This window comes from Emydura macquarii, unplaced genomic scaffold, assembly GCF_026122565.2.
Source record: "Emydura macquarii macquarii isolate MOO-44397 ecotype Brisbane River unplaced genomic scaffold, CSIRO-AGI_Emac_v2 contig_2768, whole genome shotgun sequence".
In the NCBI taxonomy this organism is placed as follows: Eukaryota; Metazoa; Chordata; order Testudines; family Chelidae; genus Emydura; species Emydura macquarii.
This window is the reverse complement of record NW_027132905.1, coordinates 4290979-4305937: the sequence shown is the minus strand read 5'-3', so window position 1 is coordinate 4305937 and position 14959 is coordinate 4290979. Positions and strand designations below refer to the sequence as shown.

The 14959-nt window shown below is 52.1% G+C and overlaps 1 protein-coding gene across 2 annotated transcripts in view; it reads right to left on the bottom strand.

Moving 5' to 3' along the window:
- Nucleotides 1-14959, bottom strand: part of CAMK2A (calcium/calmodulin dependent protein kinase II alpha) — a 70735-nt gene that overhangs the window by 39402 nt on the left and 16374 nt on the right. For both annotated transcript variants that reach the window (XM_067566926.1, XM_067566928.1), the window contains exon 3: nucleotides 1641-1700. In XM_067566926.1, coding sequence (XP_067423027.1) covers nucleotides 1641-1700 — 60 coding nt within the window. The remainder of the gene's footprint in view (nucleotides 1-1640; nucleotides 1701-14959) is intronic.

Sequence of the window (14959 nt, the reverse complement as noted above, 5' to 3'; positions counted from 1 at the left end):
GATTGAAGCTGACAGGCTCTTTCGGAGCTGAAACATTTATGAAGCAGGGACCGTGTGTGTGTGCCTGGGCGAAGGAGAGAGGCGGGCGAAGTGGGACTGAGCGGGGAGTGCAGTTCCAGGCAGCGCAGGGCGGACGGAGCCTGCTCAGCGTGGGCTCACCCCTGGGACTGACTTTCTGCTGCCTCTTACTGCCTCCCCCTCACCACGGCGTGCCCCAGAGCAGAGGTGGGCACTGCATGACCACGTGATTTGTTGGAGTGGTGCACTGGGAGGGGGCAGACAGGTGTAGGAGCTCACCCGGACAGGCCATGGCTTGCAGAGCTCAGCATTCTGCGGCCGATGCTTCAGTGCCTGGCTTTTTCTAGCGGCCCTCACCTCCTGGGCAATGGTCTACTACTTCATCACTGCCCTCCTTGGCCCGGAGAGGGAAAACGAGGCAACAGGGAGCGGCAAGATGAGGGGGAAAACCCCCAGTTTAGAGCTAAGCTGGGTCCATTTCAGCACGGTGGGCTGCTCTGGGGGTGATACCACCATGGAGCGTCTGCTTCTGAGGTTGCAAACCGTTTCCTTTTCAAGACGGTGCAAAAAGCCAACAACGCTCCTGCCTGGGGTAAGAGTCTCCGGGGGGAGGGAAGGCTCTTTCCCTAGATCCCGCCCTGAGAGCCACGGGCCTTGCTCACCACGTTCCCCGCTGGGTGGGGATCTTCCTCTGGGGAGGCGAGCTCTGGCACGGCCAGAATCAGCTCGGGCCCTGGGAGAATGGGGAGAGCGACAGATTGAATCAGGGCTTGAGGTTGGGGTTTTTTTCCCTCTCTCTGTCTCTCTTCTCTTGGCCTATTTCTGTCTTTCCCAGAGGCTCAGGAACTTTCCTGGAACAGCTTTTCTGAAGGAGGCTACCATCAGATGGACATTTGGTGGGAAAGCCCCCGCTTCTCGTGTCACCCTCCCCTGCAGCCCTCACCCCTTTGCCGCTCCCTGACGGGATCTGCTCTCCCTTTGGAGAGCCCTGAGGAAAGACACACCGGGGAGTGGGGAGGGGTAAAAATGGAAGCACTGCCCGCTCGATGGCATCCCCCCGTCAGCTCCTGCTTCTCCTTATGTGGCCAAGCGCTACACACAGGGCCTGATGCAAAGTCAATGGGAGTCTGTCCATTGATTTCAATGGATTTTGGGTCATCACCCTTAGATCTTACTGGAGGAAGAAGTCGCCTCTCCGGGAGAATGAAGAAGCCATGGAGCCAGCCCCTGAAAATTCAGGTTAAGACAGGACGGGCATGTCCCGTAGGGACCAATGGCTGGCTTCTGGGAACTAAAGCCCTTCGCACCGACTTTTCTTGTCACAACGGGCTCCTACTCCTACTGCCCCGAGCTCAGGGGAGCCATTCCTGACCAGCACCATGAGTGGGAGGAGAACCAGGCGTCTGCCCCTCAGGCAGGCCTTTCAATACTGATGGAGGCCCCGGGAGTCTGCTCAGCTTGTCCAGTTCTGCCAGGGAGCCCCACAGCCTCCCTCAATGGGAAGTGGTGGCGGGCGCAGCGTGTGACCGGAAGGAAGGGAATGCAGAAGGGCACTCGCTGCCCGCCCCTGCTCCCCAGACACATGCGTCCCTGGCCTGGAGAAAGAAGGTACGCTGGCCTACCTATGTTGGGATGCTTCAGGAGACGGCAGATCCGAGCCTCTCGCTCCAGCTTCTGGTGATCTGAAAGAAACGAGTCACACGTCAGGGTGTGGGGAAAGGCTACGCAGGCTCCCTTCATCCGGAGATGTGGCTATGGACAAACCTGCCTCCGCTTCTTCTCCCTTCCTCTCCGGCTTCAGAAAACACAAAGGCTCCCAGTGGGACTTGATGCTGCCTACGCAGGGGACCCCAGCGGCATTCTGGGGGGCTATGTGTGGGGGAAAACCAATCACTTTTACCCTTTAGGAACAGGAATTGAGGATATTCAACACCAAGAGGGTCTGACATGTATCTTTCATCCAGGATATCCCTGAGGGGCACATCCCCACGCTAACCTCACAAGACTCTGTATGACTTTTAAATGAGACACAGGGCCTATGACGGCTCCTCGTGGACAACCTTCTCCCCGGCCCCACCAGCCTGTCTCTGCCCCAGGCTCTCCCCAGGGCTCCTCCTCCCAGTTTCCTTTCCTAGCCAGTCCCAATCTCACACACCAAGCACCTTGACCAAGTCACTGTCTTCCACCCATCACAGCTCCAGGACCTCAGGCTCCTTGTCCATCACTCCTTGCCCGGATGTCAGGCATGCCTCCTCCTTCCCCTCCTCAGTGCCCGGGTGCCCACACAGGTGAGACTCTCTGCTCTCACTTCATCACAGCATCACAGCAGCCTGCAGCAGCCAGGACAGCCCTGCTTTGCCCCTGCAACCCCAGGCCGGGGCACCCTCAGTCGTTCTGTGTGGATGGCCCATGTGCAGTCCAGTCAGCAGGTAGGGGAGCTGGGTGGGGACGGAGCGTGCTCAGTGTAGACAGACGCTTCAGAGAATTTAGCTGCCACACTCTAACAAGTCTCCCCTGAGCACGTAGGAGCTGAGATTTTGCAATGGCTTATAACTCGGTCAGATCTGGGCAGGTTTTCCCTGAGACCAGCAAAAGGCACAATCCTGACACCAGGGTGACCACCCTGCCAGATTTCAAGCCCTTTCTCCACCGCAGGGAGATGCTAGAGCTTGTCAACTAAACAGCTGTAAGAATTTTTTAATATGGGCAAAACAACGTGTGTTCCCCCTAAACTAGCTCTTGAAAATGGCGGCACCATTTCCACTGAACCTCCCCACCCTCAAAAATCAGCCTAAGGCAGGACATTCACCATCAAACATTTCAGTTTAAATGGCTAACATCTGGCAACGTTATAAAGCAACAGAAAATAGGCTTTTATAATGGGAAATGACAGTCAATCTGCCCCTCTTTTTTCTCAGTCTCTTTCTGTTCTGCCCATTCTCTGCTCATCTTTTCACTGGATTTGTTTCTTCTTCCTTCCCACAACCCCTTGCGCTCCTTTTCTCTCTCTCCCCCAGGAAAAACACAAGCCCCACCAGGTTAGGGTTGAATTTTGGAATGCAAGATGTACAGAATTAGGCAGTCTGCATTCTCCCATCCTTAGCTGGCTTGTGTGTTTAGAGGGGACGACAGTCTCACACTGCGCCAGAGGTGCCGTAACATCAGATTCTTAATAAGCTCCGCCAGACCATTTATTGCTGTGTGCTTATGAGTACAGCCAGGCAGCAGCCTTTCCCTATCTCTCTGGCATATCTTTCAGTCTGTCTCCAATGTGTGCACGTTGATACATACTGCAATCTACTTCTCCCCTAATGTCTCCTGGCCCTGATTAATGCTCTGCTGTAACACTTGAACCACCATGAGAACAGCTCACCCCTTAAGGTTACCCGGTGTTCGGTGAGCATCTGATTTCATCCAGGCTGCTGCATACATCTTCTCTTTCCCGACTTTTCTTCCCTTCTCAAGACCCTTTCAAATATACCTTGTTCAGGAATTCCAGACTTCTCTTTAGGGATGGGCTACAACAAAGCCCCTAGATACAAACACCCCAAGATTTGGAGAGCAGGGAACCAGATCCAAATGGCTCCTGCATTTCATTCTGGGATGTTCTGAAGCGATTTTGTGTTTGTTCCTCTGCATTTTACTGTCTGCTCAGCCCATGAAATGGACTTCCTGGGAAGAGACACGTTCCCACAGCAACAGATTATGAATGTATTTCATGACAGGCAGCCAGTAGAAACAGGGTTATTATTAGAGCTGTGCAAACCTCAGCAGGGACTATTGTATGGTCCATCCTGGTCACACCGTGGAGTTTAACTTTGAGTTTCAGTGAATCTTGCTAGTCACACTCCCATGCAAGACCCTCACCAATTCCTCTCCGTCCTTGGTGTTTATACCCTTCCAGTATTTGTAGACTATTTTGTCTCCCCTTTAGCCATTGCTTTGCTAAACTATACATGTTTAGTTCTCTGAGTCTTTGCCCAGAATTCATCCCTCTAGACCCCTTATACGTGTTGCTCTTCTCTGAACTCATAGACTTGTAGACTTCCAGGCCAGAAGGGACCATTATGATCATCTAGTCGGAACTGCATATTGCAGGCCACAGAACCTCACCCACCCACTCCATAATAGACCTATAACCTCTGGCCGAGTTACCAAAGTTCTCAAATCTCTCCATTTTATCAACTTCCTTCTGATGATGTGGTGGCCAGATGGTATTGCATAGTCATGTCATTTACTGCGCTACGGGAAGGTGCTCGTATACTAGAGTCATACGCGTGATATAAAAAGCTGCACAGACTAAAAGAGAGCAGAACAGAACACTGCAGGTGCAGTCACAGCAGAACCTGTATGGAGACAATCCATACCACTGCCCGGGATACTTTTGTACACAGAGCCCAGAGCTGCCGTAAACTTTTTTGTGGTCTCTTTGTGCCAGCATAGCCAGGGAATTGCCGGGAGAATCCCATTCCCACTGGCCAAAGGGGACCATTATGATCATCCTTGTCTGACCGCCTGTATACCACAGGCCAGAGAATTTCACGCTGTTACTGTTTGTGTCAGTCTAAGCTAGTTCCTCTTTCCTCTTCCCTCTCCTACTACTGTCCTCCTGGTATCTCCCTTGTCAGGCATCATTCATTGAGAGCGTCTTCCACACAATATCACAGAGGAAGTAAGTAGCACTTCCCCTGGCACAGGTGGTAAGAGGGAGCCTGCGACAGGCTACCTGGAGAACATGGCAGGAGCCAGGGGCTGCGCGGAGATGCCACTTTGCTCAGATGGCATGGCAATGGGCATGGTATAAGAATCAGGCAGGACACAATTTGCTCTGTCATGTGGCCTGCAGTGGACATCTGGTAATATTATCACCTCCCTGTATTCTGATTTGTTTCAGGAAGAAAGTCGTGGCGATAAGAAAAGCTGAAGCTCCCTGGAATACAACGAGCGCTGGCACACCGGAGGGCTCCTAGGCTCCGGGCCAAAGGCAACTCACCGTACACAGCAGCTTTCCCTGCCACGCAACTCACAGGAGGGAACCGCTCCATCCCCGTCCCAGCAAAGCAGCCTCCCGGAGTGTGAGTCAAAGGCTGCCAAGAGTGAGATTCGCCTCTAATCACCGGATTGCCGCTCACTCAGACTAGCAGGTGAAGGGAGCTTCCCTTCTCAGTGCCTGTGCTCTCATGTCTTGTAGTGCCCCATCAGCCAGTCGCCCCATGTCCCCACCCAGCGCTGAGGGGAACAGTGAACGGGTCACACTCAGTTCTATCTCTACCCCAGCACATTTGCAAGCTACACCACGTGTGCTTCCTCGAGTGCAGGCAGCATCTCACTGTGCACACAGTACGACTGAGATGGGTGTAACCCCTTGGATTCCCGCACGCTCTCCAGGGGCAGGTGGGCGCTTCTCTTTCAATTGAACTTGCTGGGCTAGCACAGGCTCTTTTTCAGGGTGGCGCTATCTCATCCCGTGTTGGTTCTTGTTTGTACTTTGGGGGGGGGGGGAGCAGGGAACGAGGCAGCAATAAAAGCAAAGGAACCAGGAAGACAGTGTGACCTAGTGGATAGAATACATGGATTCTGTTCCTGTCTCTGCTGGGTGACCTTGGCCCAGTCACTTCACTGCTCTGTCCCTCAGTTTCCCCAGCTGTCAAATGGGGATAATATGATACTGACCTCCTTTGTAAAGTGCTTTGAGATCTCCTGATGAAAAACACCACAGAAGAGCTAGGCACCATTATTATATTATTATTTTGGTAAAGGCCTTTGCTTATCGAGAAGAATTCTGCTTGGAGGACTAGAGCTCACCTGAAAGGAGAGACCATTAATGCAGACAGCAGCTGAATTGGCTGGTCATTTTCCGTGTTTCCCTTAGCTAGTGTCCTAAGGGAGGATAGCACAGGAGTGGGAGTCAAAACATCCGGGTTACATTCCTGGCTCTCCTCCAGTCTTACCTCATCGGACCTCTCTGTGCCTCAGTTTCCCCATCTGTGAAATGGAGGTGCTAATACTTCCCTATGCCTCACAGGGCTAACTTCATGAATGCTTGGGGACTGCTTTGAGACCCTGAGACAGGCGGCTGTGCTGCATCTGTGCAAAGTATTATTAGACATGAGACAATATGGGAGCCATTTCTCTGAGGCAGTTAATAAATGGGATGTAAAATCCGAACCAGCCAGGTCTGGATCACTTGACTAATAAGATTTTGCAAACCAAACCCCCAGCTCTGCTCCTGCCCATCCCTGCCATTCTGCGATTCAGAACAAATGTCTCTCCCCTCGCCCCAGCTTTTCCTTCTGCTTGGTCCTGCATTTGTACCAGCGCAATCTGTCACCACCGAAATGACTGCAAAGTCACAACTCCGGCGTTTGACAGCAGAGGCGGACAGGAGGGGCTTAGCGCTTACGAAAGTACAGAGACCAAGAATAAATAGTGAGAAATGGTGCAATGGAAACTGGATCTGAGATGGGGAGAGGAGATAAAGCAGCAGTCTGGAGCCAGACCTGCTCTGGAAAGAATAGATACATCAGCAGAGTTCCTTTCCATCATACCACCCCAATCCCGGCACGGAAGGACCAACTTTAGGAGGGGGAGGGTAGTTAAATCTTCATATCCCATTCAGTCCCGTGGCCTCCCTCTAAGACTGTAACCAAAGGCACCCGTCACGATTGTTGTTTTTCCACCAGGACCGGGATTAAAAACAACAAATGAGTCCATAAGTAGAGCTGTAGAAATGACAACTTCCAGGTATTACTAACCTGGACACATTTGAGCCAGTAGCCTAAAGGTTAAAGACTTGTTCGTCTGTTAGGAGCCCTCCAATCCAACTATTCCCCACCAAGAGAATAGTGTGAAAGCCTTGATATGCTTGAACTGTTTACCCCCAGTCTGTTTGACTGATCCCACAACGGGGAGAAAGCAAGCACAGCTTTTCCTATCCAAGCCTGCAGTCATGCGTATGCAGGGACGGGAGCTGTTAGAAAAGCACCCCAAAGTGATAACAGAAATCTTTATATACACACCACAAAATATTCAGCATCAAAGCGAAAGGGGCATGACTGAGAAATGGCTGCATCTGTTAAAATGAGACGCCACTAGCCAGCAGCTGCCAGGAGGAGTGAATGTATTATTTGCCTTCTCAGCTTCTGATGTTGTTGAGCAATGCCCTGCTGTCCTTAGAATCATAGAATCAGAGAAGATGAGGGTTGGCAGGGACCTCAGGAGGTATCTAGTCCAACCCTCTGCTCAAAGCAGGGCCAACCCCAACTAAATAACACCAGCCAGGGCTTTGTCAAGCTGCAGCTCAAAAACCTCTAAGGATGGAGATTCCACCACCTCCCTAGGTAACCCATTCCAGTGCTTCACCACCCTCCTAGTGAAAAACCTTTTCCTAATATCCAACCTAGACCTCCCCCATTGCAACTTGAGACCATTGCCCCTTGTTCTGTCATCTACTACCACTGAGAACAGCCTAGCTCCATCCTCCCTGGAGCCCCCTTTCAGGTAGTTAAAGGCTGCTATCAAATCCCCCCTCATTCTTCTCTTTTGCAGACTAAACAAGCCTAGTTCCTCAGCCTCTCCTCATAAATCATGTGCTCCAGCCCCCTAATCATTTTTGTTGCCCTCCGCTGGACTCTCCCCAACTTGTCCACATCCTTTTTGTAGTGGGGGGCCCAAAACTGGACACAATACTCCAAATGTGGCCTTATCAGTGCCGAATAGAGGGGAATAATCACTTCCCGCAATCTGCTGGCAATGCTCCTACTAATACAGTCCAACATGCTATTAGCCTTATTCAGGCAAAGCTTCCAGTGAAGTCATTGAGTAAGGAGAACTGACTAAAAGCAGAGCAAAGACTTCAGGATTTGGCTACTGGCTCCCCTAACATTTACCAAAGAGATCTGGACTAAAATGTGGGGTTTTCAGGGCAGTTGGAATAACCTTTCTCAAGCTGGTAGCAGGGTTTCAACCCATGACCTTCAGCATTAAACACAGAATTTCTATGATTTGACTGAGTAGCTAAAAGAGCAGCTCCACTAGCTGATAGCTGTAATAGGCTCTTATCCTCCAATGTGGATCAACCACTAGAGGGGAACAAAGATGCAACTTCTCCTAGTGTGGGTTGCCCATTCTTTTCTATTCAAATCCACATGTGGCTGGCCGGTGAGATCTGGAAGCAGAGAGGGTGGATTCAATGGAGATCAGCCCTCCGTCAAAGGACAGTCTAGCACTGGGACAGTACATCCAGGGTGATGACAGGCACTGAATCCCAGACCATTTGACATTGGATAATATTTCAGGGGTACATATCAGGGAGATTAACGCTCAGTCCTTGAGACTGATGCTGGGATGTTGATTTCAAGGAAACACAACAGATCTGGATTTGCAATTAACATAGTTCTAATCCCTGGGTAGAGAATAGAAGGGAATGATTTCCGCAAATTCTTGCCAGCTACATTTTCTGGGTCCCCATTCCGGAGGCTCCTGGGATTCATGGGACAGACAGGCTGTGGGAAGATTACTGAAGTAAGGGGTTTTAACAAGGCACTTCCATGAAAAGGAGCAGTGGTGATTTATTAACACTTCCAGTCCCTTGGGGCGAAGAAGGAATCCTCCCAGCCAGCAGCAATGATGGTTCAGTTTGAATAAACACCCGAATGGCTGGATGCTTGTCTGCTCCTTACGGAGGTTTTTGGAGCCACAAAAACAGGCTAGACATCTCAAAAGGATAGACATTTTCCGCTTGCTGTTGAGAACAGCCTCAATGAGGGTATGAGATTTTTGACAGTCATGGTCTCTGTCCCAGCTGAAACCTAGGGCTAGGATTTTTAAAAGGACCTAAGTGAGATAGGAGGGCAAATCCTATTGCCTCTCCTTGCAACTTGAGCCCCTCAGTCATGCAGGTGTTGTTAAAATCCCACCCTAGGTGCATGAAAAGGAAATCTAGCAGGAGGCAAAAGGTAGCTAAACTGCGTCACAGCCCCCCAGCTGTGTGAGTTGAGTTTGGATATCTGTTCCGCTGTCCCTCCAGATAATGAATGAGGATCAGGGCTCTCTCTCTCTCTCCGCTGCTGCTCTCACAATACACCTCAAAGTCCCTCTCACCAGCGCTGGCAGCTTTCTGACTCTGGATACTCCTTCCACGCCTTTGGATGAATGAAAAGGCAAGAAGAAGTCACTTCCCCTCCTTGGACCTCGCTTTATGCAGCTATCCATCAGGGGTAACAACACTGACCAGCATCCCGAGGGTGTTAATGGTTTAAAAGATGCTCAGGGTGGAGGTACTGCAGAAGGGCAGAAAGTTCACTAAAGCGGGGAAGGCTGTGCTATTATCTCTGGTCTGTAACACACACGCAATATACAGCACCCACTCACCTTTGCACAGAAACCGCCCCCCCCTTCCCCCACACAACCAGCAGCAGTGATGCACGCTGCCACTTGCTTGTCTCACACAACCACCTGCATGGAGTCACAGCCCTGCAGCTGCCCTTGCATGCAACTGCCTGCAGGTGTGCACTCACACAAAATCACCCGTCATGCACACCCCTTCGAACCCACATATGCTCTCCTCCACACAGCTGTGCAGACAACTGCACACTGAGGAATGCCCCTCTCCGCCCCTATCTACATGCATCCCTGCAGACCCAGCCTACACGCACATAGATACCCACCCCTGCCAGGCTAACGCCTGCGCAACAGATGCACAGCTCAGTCCTTGCTTCCTTCCTCCCGCACGGGCCACAACCTTGCAGGCGTGTAGCAGAGAATGGGCTGGTTTTCTGTCCTGTGGTGTTCAGCTCTTTTACTGCATCCAGCACCATGGCATTCAACACCTTCCAGCAATGCATTAAGCAGCCTGACTGGCTTGGCCTTGGTTTGGGTTCAGAGACACACAGGGAGCCGAGAGGGCCCTGGAATTGAGCCTGGAGCATGAGAAGGAAGCAGGGGAGAGATGAAAAGCAAAGGGGCTTTCAGCACACTTAAGCACAGCATGGGTGCTGTGCCGTTTCGCATAAGCTGCACAGGCCTGGGCGGGGGAATCCCTCCTCCTACTCCAAACAAAAGCCGGTGGCACTGTGAGACGAGGCAGGGACCTTTGTCCCTGCCAGCGATTTCTGTGTATGGCTGTAGGGGAGATGGATTTACATCAAAGCCATTGCTTTCAAATGCCATTGGCGCGTGGGGGTTTCAGATGAGCTGGGAGGCCGGACACCCCCTGATCAGGACACCCACTGAGTGTGGAGAGAGAGACCGGATTTGCCTCTGAAACTGCTCCTGACTCAGGAAGCAACGGCTGAAGACACTCAGCCACATAAGTCACACTCAGCACCAGGCCTCTGGGGATTTCCTTGCCATTCCGTACATCGGCAGCAATGGGGGAAGGAGGGGCTTTGACGACGAACATTTGTGTAGCAGCGTTTGTCGATTCTCATCCCCTTTTCCTCCACCTCCCCCTGTATAGCTCTCCCCCCTCCTTCCAGGGTGATCAGCATCCATGCCGCAATTCATCCTCGTGGGAGGCAGACAGCCCCTTGTATTCAGTCATGACCCTGGGGCTAACCATCAGTAGTTGTGCTGCTCCTCCACCCTATCCCAGGTATGGCTTTGCTCCCAGTAGAGATATTGGTGGAAGGATCAAAACGAGCTTCCTGACACTGGTGAAAGAGCAGCAGCATCAAGACCCTGCTGTGTGGATGGCTGACAAAAGACGCTGGTGATTTGATCCAGGTCGGCAAGTGAAGTAAGGCAGGAGGCTCCACTGTGTATTTAAGGATGAAGATGCCGTGCTACTGCTGGAGAGGAAGGCTAACAAATGCCTGAGAAGAGGATGAAGAATGAAGACAAAAGGGGATGGGGGAGGGGAGAAAGAAAGGAATTCAATCTGCCTTTCAGGAAGCCCTGAAATCTGTGATGCTTCCTGCCCAGTGGCCTCTCTGCTGCCAGTTTCGATTTGTACGGGGAAGCCAAGCGTTCAGCCATCCAGAAGAACTAGACCAGCTGCTCCTGACGGACAGTGGCTTACTTATTTATTTTCCAGAGGATAAGAATTCTGATGGAGGGAAGAAGTATGGGGGTAATTCATGCACTAGCCTTTCACCTCCAAAGAGCTGGCTTCAAATAAGGCTTGTATGGGACAATGAGATGGGTGAGTTTCCCCTAGACCCTGCTGGGTGGTTGTCCGTTTTATAAACCCAACCAGCAGCTCCACGTGGTTGGTGGCTTCGATTCAGGGAAGACCAGGACAGGAGCAGTAGTGGAAGTTGACGAGTCAGGAACAAGGGACACTGGCAGAGCTGTGTAGAGCTCCAGCGCTGGAATATCGTGGTGCACTGCAGATTAAGGCATGCTGGTAGATTTGTGTGTGACTCTAGATCCGGAACAGCAGGGGAAGAGATGAAAATGTTGTAGGTCAAGACTGAGAAGCTTTGCTAGAGCTGTGGGGACTGGTTCCAGGCCTGAAAAGTTAGGGGGTGCTGAGGATTGGACAAGAGGTGCATTGGCCGATCTTTGTGGGGGACCAGGCCTGGAATAGCTGTGATGCTTCCAGTCGCGATGGCGGTGCATTGGCAGAGCTGTGTGGGGGAAGCTGGCAAAACGCGATTCTATTTTCAGATTTGAAAGGAGATGGTTGGGTTTTTTTGTTTTACCTTTGGAGAGATGAATACTGCTGTCAGGTAGAAACAATGGGAGAATTTTGCCCATTTTCAGAGCTCTGGTTCAGACTCATTCAAAATCACACAGATCAAGGGCTCTGCTCCAGGTGACAGAGCCCTTGAATTTTCAGAAACGCCAGTCAAGAAGAATTCAAAGGCTACCTGCTAGCTATGGTTCATTCCCTTCCCATCATCTCCCTTTGTCCAACACACGTGCATGCTGTGCTCAGAGCTGCTCCGAGGAAAAGCTGTCTGAGCGCACAGTGCAGCCAACATGAAAACACAAACTCCCTTTTCCAGCAGCTCAGATGATCTGACGGGGAGACATCTGAGGCGGGAGAAAACACTGCTGCCTGCTGCAGAACAACAGCCCCTGGCCTGTGCTTAATTTGTGCCAGGGCTGAGCCCCGGCACCTCCGGGCTTGCTGTGTCAGTTCTGACATTACAAATGTGCTTGAGCCCCAGCACCTAATTCCTTGAGCCCCGATACCTCTTGCTTTACAAATCAGGCACTGCTCCTTGCTCGGACCGAGTGGTGAGGCGGCACCTGGCCAAGCCATGGCTCCAGAAAAAGGAAAAAAAAAATCCCCCAAACCCTGATTTGATGAGGTCATTTCAGTGAAAGAGCGTGAGCCTTGCTAACTAAGCCCAGACCTGGAGCTCCACAACCCTAGTGATCCACCAGATCAGTGCCGTCCTCCGGAAGTGAGAGTCAACCGAGGCTGCCCATCTCTGGCCGTCCAGGTGGAAGTTAACGATCCCTTGGCACGCACTGGAAAGAGTAGGAGATCATCTAGATGCCCTGGGAACACACTCCCTCGTATACCCACACACATTCTAATGCCCTAGGCATGGGCACCCGGTGCGGGAGGCCAGGGGCCTTCCCTGACAGCCAGACTCCGTCCCCTCCGGCTGCGTCCCACGCGTCTCCAGGTGCTCTCTGGCCACCCGGGGCGAGGCTGTGACGGGAGAGGGGGGCGGAAGGCGTGGGGCCGGGAGCCAGTCTCCCTGAACCGGCGGTTCATGAGCCGCCCATGCTCCTAGGCTGAGAGCGAGTTACAGCTGAGTGCATAACCGCTGCTGTGTTTGCCTACACACTTACTGCACCTACACGCTGCTTGAGAAAGTGGTTTGGCACTCAGTGTATAAAATACGTTACATAAAACCCCCATCGATTTTCTTTGCAGCATGTTGAATACCATCCAGTTACACAACACAGTACAGCGTTCCCACTTGGATCAAGCTCTTGGCACTAAATCTTCCCTGGCTATAAGGCTTTTGTCCTCCGCCTCCCGGATCCCTCGAACGGGCATTGTAGACGTTCCCTTCATAACACACAACTCAGGACATACGCAGCAGAACCTCAGACGATGCCCGGAGAAGAGAGATCTGTAGGAGGAGATCACCGGGGAACTCTCCAGACTATGGTAGCAGATTAAACCTACAGCTTTCAAGACCCCAGAAGTGGAAATCATGCATCTACCTTACCGGGAATGAAAATATAACCAGCTCATGCTCTGTTGTCCTGCATTATTTATGTAGAACCATAGGGCTGGCGGGGCACCCGCCAGCTATAATATCAAACTAGTCCCTGCCCCACGGAGCTTACAGCTTTGTAATCTTCAGCCCTTGTGGGGGCTTGTCAGGGGGAGGGGATTGGTAGCAAGGGAGAAGGGGAATAAAAGCTCTTGAGAAAACTTTCTTGTCATTTAGAAGCATCGGGCGGGGGCTGCAGTCCTTTGAGTCATCCCGTCACTGTTAGTAACCCTACCTCAGCAGGGATGGGAATGGCAGAGGGAGCTGGGGAAAGGTCAGGCCAAGCAGTGAGGTCGAGGAGCGCTGAAGGAGAGTGCAGTCACGGGGCTGTTCCAGGGTGGGTGGGATGGAGGTGTGGAAGAAGGCACTGAAGTGCCTGTGGGAAGAGAAGATGGGAACATGGTGGAGTTGGCGAGGGAAGGCGCGTGAGCGGAACAGTAGGACATGGGAGAGGAGATGTCGGAGAGCTTTGAAGGTGAGCACAAAGGAGTGTGAATATGACACAGGAATTGGGAGGGGGAAAGCCATGGCACTGTACTGGGAGAAGAAGGGGACTTTTGCAGTGATGGTGTCTGTGGCAGGCTGGGTGGGAACAAAGTGAGGTTTGGAGGGCAACCAGAGGGCATTGGCTTAAATCCAGACCTGGTGGGTGGTGGCAGTGGCCCCTCTGAGATGATTTGGAAGTCTCAGTCCAGTCCCCATCACAGAAATCATCACCACCTTGGGGCTTGGCTGGCATAGTCACACCAGGGAGTAGGGATGGAAGGCTAACCTCGCTCACCCCTCAGGCGTCTGCTCCCAGAGGCTGTTTGCCATCGGGACAGCTGGACCATCCAAAAAAAAAAAATCAGAAAAAATGTAAACTGATGAATCAAAGCTGAGCAGATTTCCCTTCGTCCCATCTCCACGCACCATTCGCAGCTGCTCCGTGACATTTCCAGGTGTGGGCTCCAGGCCACAGACCCTCTGCCAGTGCCTGTGCCCCCAGACTGTACAGTGCACCTTCCACTAGGCAGCATGACCAGCTGTCCTGTCCGTGACGGCTTAGTCCAGGTGACCACGGCCAAGATTTTCGGAAGAGGCTGGTGATTGGCTGCTCAACCTGGGACACCTGAGGGGGACCTGATTTTCATAACCGTGGCGTGCCTGGTCCCTGATAAATGGGCATCTCAAGTTGGGCACCTAAAAATAGAGGCACGCAAAATGACTAGCCCCTTTAGAAAATCTCAGCCCCTCTGTGTAGTGACACTAGGCAGCGCAGCCTGGCTTTAGTCAGCCTGGAAGCCAGAGAGAACCCCTGGGGCTGTCTGTGTCCAGCAACTTCACGAACAAATCCTTCCCTTTGTTACTACTGAGTCTGTCCTCCCGGCTGCCGTGCGGGATGCTCAGCCCTGCAAAGCGGCAGGGCTTCGGGGAAGGCACTCGCTCTCCTGTGGGCAGCTGGCCAGCCATGGAAGAGAACTGAGTGGTACTTCCAAAAGAGTCGGTGTTACGAGAGAGAGCCTTGGCACCTGGCCTAAGACGTTTGGGGGTGTCTACACTGCAGTCCCAGGGCTTCGCCATTCCAATCCCAGGGCGAGCTCAGGCACGGCTCTGTAAGTTTCAGTCACACCCCGTGATTGCAGAGTAGACGCATCCTTAGCCCGCTCCCTCCAAGTCAGAGCTGAATCACAGGTTATGTCTACACTGCAGCCGAAATTTTCATTTCCAGCTCTAGGAGATAGACGTGCGCTAGATCTCCTCGAGCGCCTGCA